This window comes from Tarenaya hassleriana, unplaced genomic scaffold, assembly GCF_000463585.1.
Source record: "Tarenaya hassleriana unplaced genomic scaffold, ASM46358v1 Cleome4, whole genome shotgun sequence".
NCBI classification, from domain to species: Eukaryota; Viridiplantae; Streptophyta; class Magnoliopsida; order Brassicales; family Cleomaceae; genus Tarenaya; species Tarenaya hassleriana.
Genome location: NW_010966881.1, coordinates 4,746,239 through 4,748,420, shown reverse-complemented (window position 1 = coordinate 4,748,420; position 2,182 = coordinate 4,746,239). Strand labels below are relative to the sequence as shown.

The window sequence follows — 2,182 nt, the reverse complement described above, 5'->3', positions numbered from 1 at the left end:
GAGGGGGGGGGGGGGGGGTTGCGGGTTTTGGCTGCTGATCTGGTGACCGTGAAGGGTTTTCGATTTTCCGAGAAAGTTTACAGCTTTTCCGGTAAAGTCAGATGTTTTAAAGAGAAAGATCAGCGAGGAGGAGGCGAGGTAATCGCATTTGCTGTTCTTGCTACAGTTTCTTCCTTGTTTTCCTTGGGTGGGGTGGGGTGGGGTTGTTTGGCTGGTAAATGGAGGAAAACCAATCGGGAAAGTTTGTTCCTTTTCCGGGAAAGTAAATTACTTGCACTCGGAAGTTTCTGTTTTTGATTCACTGAAGAACACTGGCGTTTCCTTGTGGTGTTTTTAATTTGGTTTCCATGGATGGGGATTTTTGGGGTTGCGAGCTCGGCTGGTAATTAAATGCGAAAGCAAAGGGCAATAAAGAAGAAAGAGGTTACACTTGCACCCTTTTGTTTTACTGATTCCTCTGTCTGTGCAAATATTAATTGCAGAGAAAGTGATATTATTAGACCCTTCAATATCCTTTTTGAATCAGAGGGTTTTCTTTTTTTTTTCTTTTGCATTCTCTCTCAAGAAACAGTAAAACAAAGCATCAGGCTCTGGCTTTTGTTTTCTAGGTGGTGGGCTATTCAAGCTTTTTTTTCTTCTTCAATTTATGATCCAAATTCTGTTTCCTCCTTTGACCTATTGCGATTTAAACCCATGTTTTGCTTTCTAAGATGTCTGTAAAATTTACGGTTTGGGAGCAGATTTTAGGTTGAGAATCTGCGGGAGGCCATGCCCTGTTGACGAAGTTCAGTATCTTTTAGCTGATAAAGTAAGGGTCTCTTCCTTTTCTTCTTATGCACCGCTATCTGAAAGATTGTCCTCTGAATTCTTAATCTTGGATTCATGGTTTAGCCTAATTCTCTCGTTTTCAGTTTAAGTTACTAAAAAAAAAGTTTTTTTTTTTTGCACTTTTCTCTGAGATCTGACTTCATTTCTGATATTCCCATGGCTTGATTTGCTTTTATTAGGGCACTGGTGTGATTGTATAGTTAATATATTGAAATCCATATGGGTATTTGCTTTTCTGGGTTCACCAGTTCTATATTCTTCTTCTGTCCTGGAAAACCCAATCGTTTTATCTGTTGTTTTTATTTAAAAAAATTGATTTGATTTGATTGCCCTGCAGCTGTTTGAACAAAAGCTCGTGTAAGCTTTGCAAAAGGTTTTTAAAGTTTCCTACTTTTTTTTTGTCCTTTGTCTCTTCTGCGACAATCCTAAAGATTCCGCCTTTGCCTATTGTTTTTGGTCTCGGATCAATCTTTTCCACACGTACCATTAACTTTTGTTCTGTAACTATGGATTAGTTTATGATTAGTTGGATAATCATGGGTTCGGTTGCAAAAAATCATTAGCCTTTCTTCTTGCATCGGTTCTGACTGTAGCTCCTATCCAGGTTCCAAGGTACTCAGCCGAGTATTACTATTTACCCATTTAGGCTAAAACCCTTCTATGCATTCATTCAGCCTAACCTTTGCCGTGGCATGAAGAATTGGATTGGAAAGTGTTTATGGGGATTGTTAGCCGCGTCTTTAATCGGCTAATCATCTGATTTGGCTTAGCTCAACGTTTAATTCGGATTTATGGGTTGTGATCTTCGAAGAAGCATATTCTGCAAGGTAAGGGTTGCCTACAATACACCCTTGTGGTGGAATCCTTCTCCGGACCCCGCTCAATGGGGACGCTTTGTGCACCGGGCTGCCCTTTATCTTCGAAGAAGCATCTTTCATGTGTGGCTATGTATTTGAATGTAAAAATGTTTTGCCAGGTTTAGCTGTTTCTGTCATAATCTTCCGTGACTTTATTCTGTATGGTGAATTTTTGAGGTTGCTTCTGTATCTGAGTTTGGAACAGATACTTGTATAGTATTGATTCCATTGTTCTTTTTATCCGTTTCGTTTAAGATCTGTCTTCGAAATGCTTGACTAAACCTCGTTCGTATACTTCTTTTTTTTTTTCCGCACAGAACGTTCTGAGGGATTGGTTCTCGAAGATAATAGCCCCTGCTGTCTCGAAGAATTCCCCTTGTTACCCGAGATTTATGTCGTAAACGATGAGAGCAGGTGAGTCTTTCTCATGTTGTTTCTGATCTCTTTCTGCTTCTCGGATCCTAAACTCTGGTACTTGAGCAGCCAATCGACGCTCT

General features: G+C 40.0%; 1 protein-coding gene across 5 annotated transcripts in view; it reads left to right on the top strand.

Moving 5' to 3' along the window:
- Nucleotides 1–16: 16 nt before the first annotated feature.
- LOC104824052 overlaps nucleotides 17–2,182 on the top strand; it is a 4,301-nt gene continuing 2,135 nt past the window's right edge. The window contains exons 1-3 of one of the 5 annotated variants that reach the window (XM_010555963.1): nucleotides 17–138; nucleotides 741–808; nucleotides 2,003–2,099. In XM_010555963.1, the coding sequence (XP_010554265.1) occupies nucleotides 2,090–2,099 (10 nt within the window). In that variant the 5' untranslated portion in view covers nucleotides 17–138; nucleotides 741–808; nucleotides 2,003–2,089. Of the gene's footprint in view, nucleotides 139–205; nucleotides 424–452; nucleotides 609–740; nucleotides 809–1,451; nucleotides 1,656–2,002; nucleotides 2,100–2,182 lie in introns of those variants that run through there. The other 4 variants (XM_010555964.2, XM_010555965.2, XM_010555968.1 and 1 more) reach the window with 4 other exon arrangements.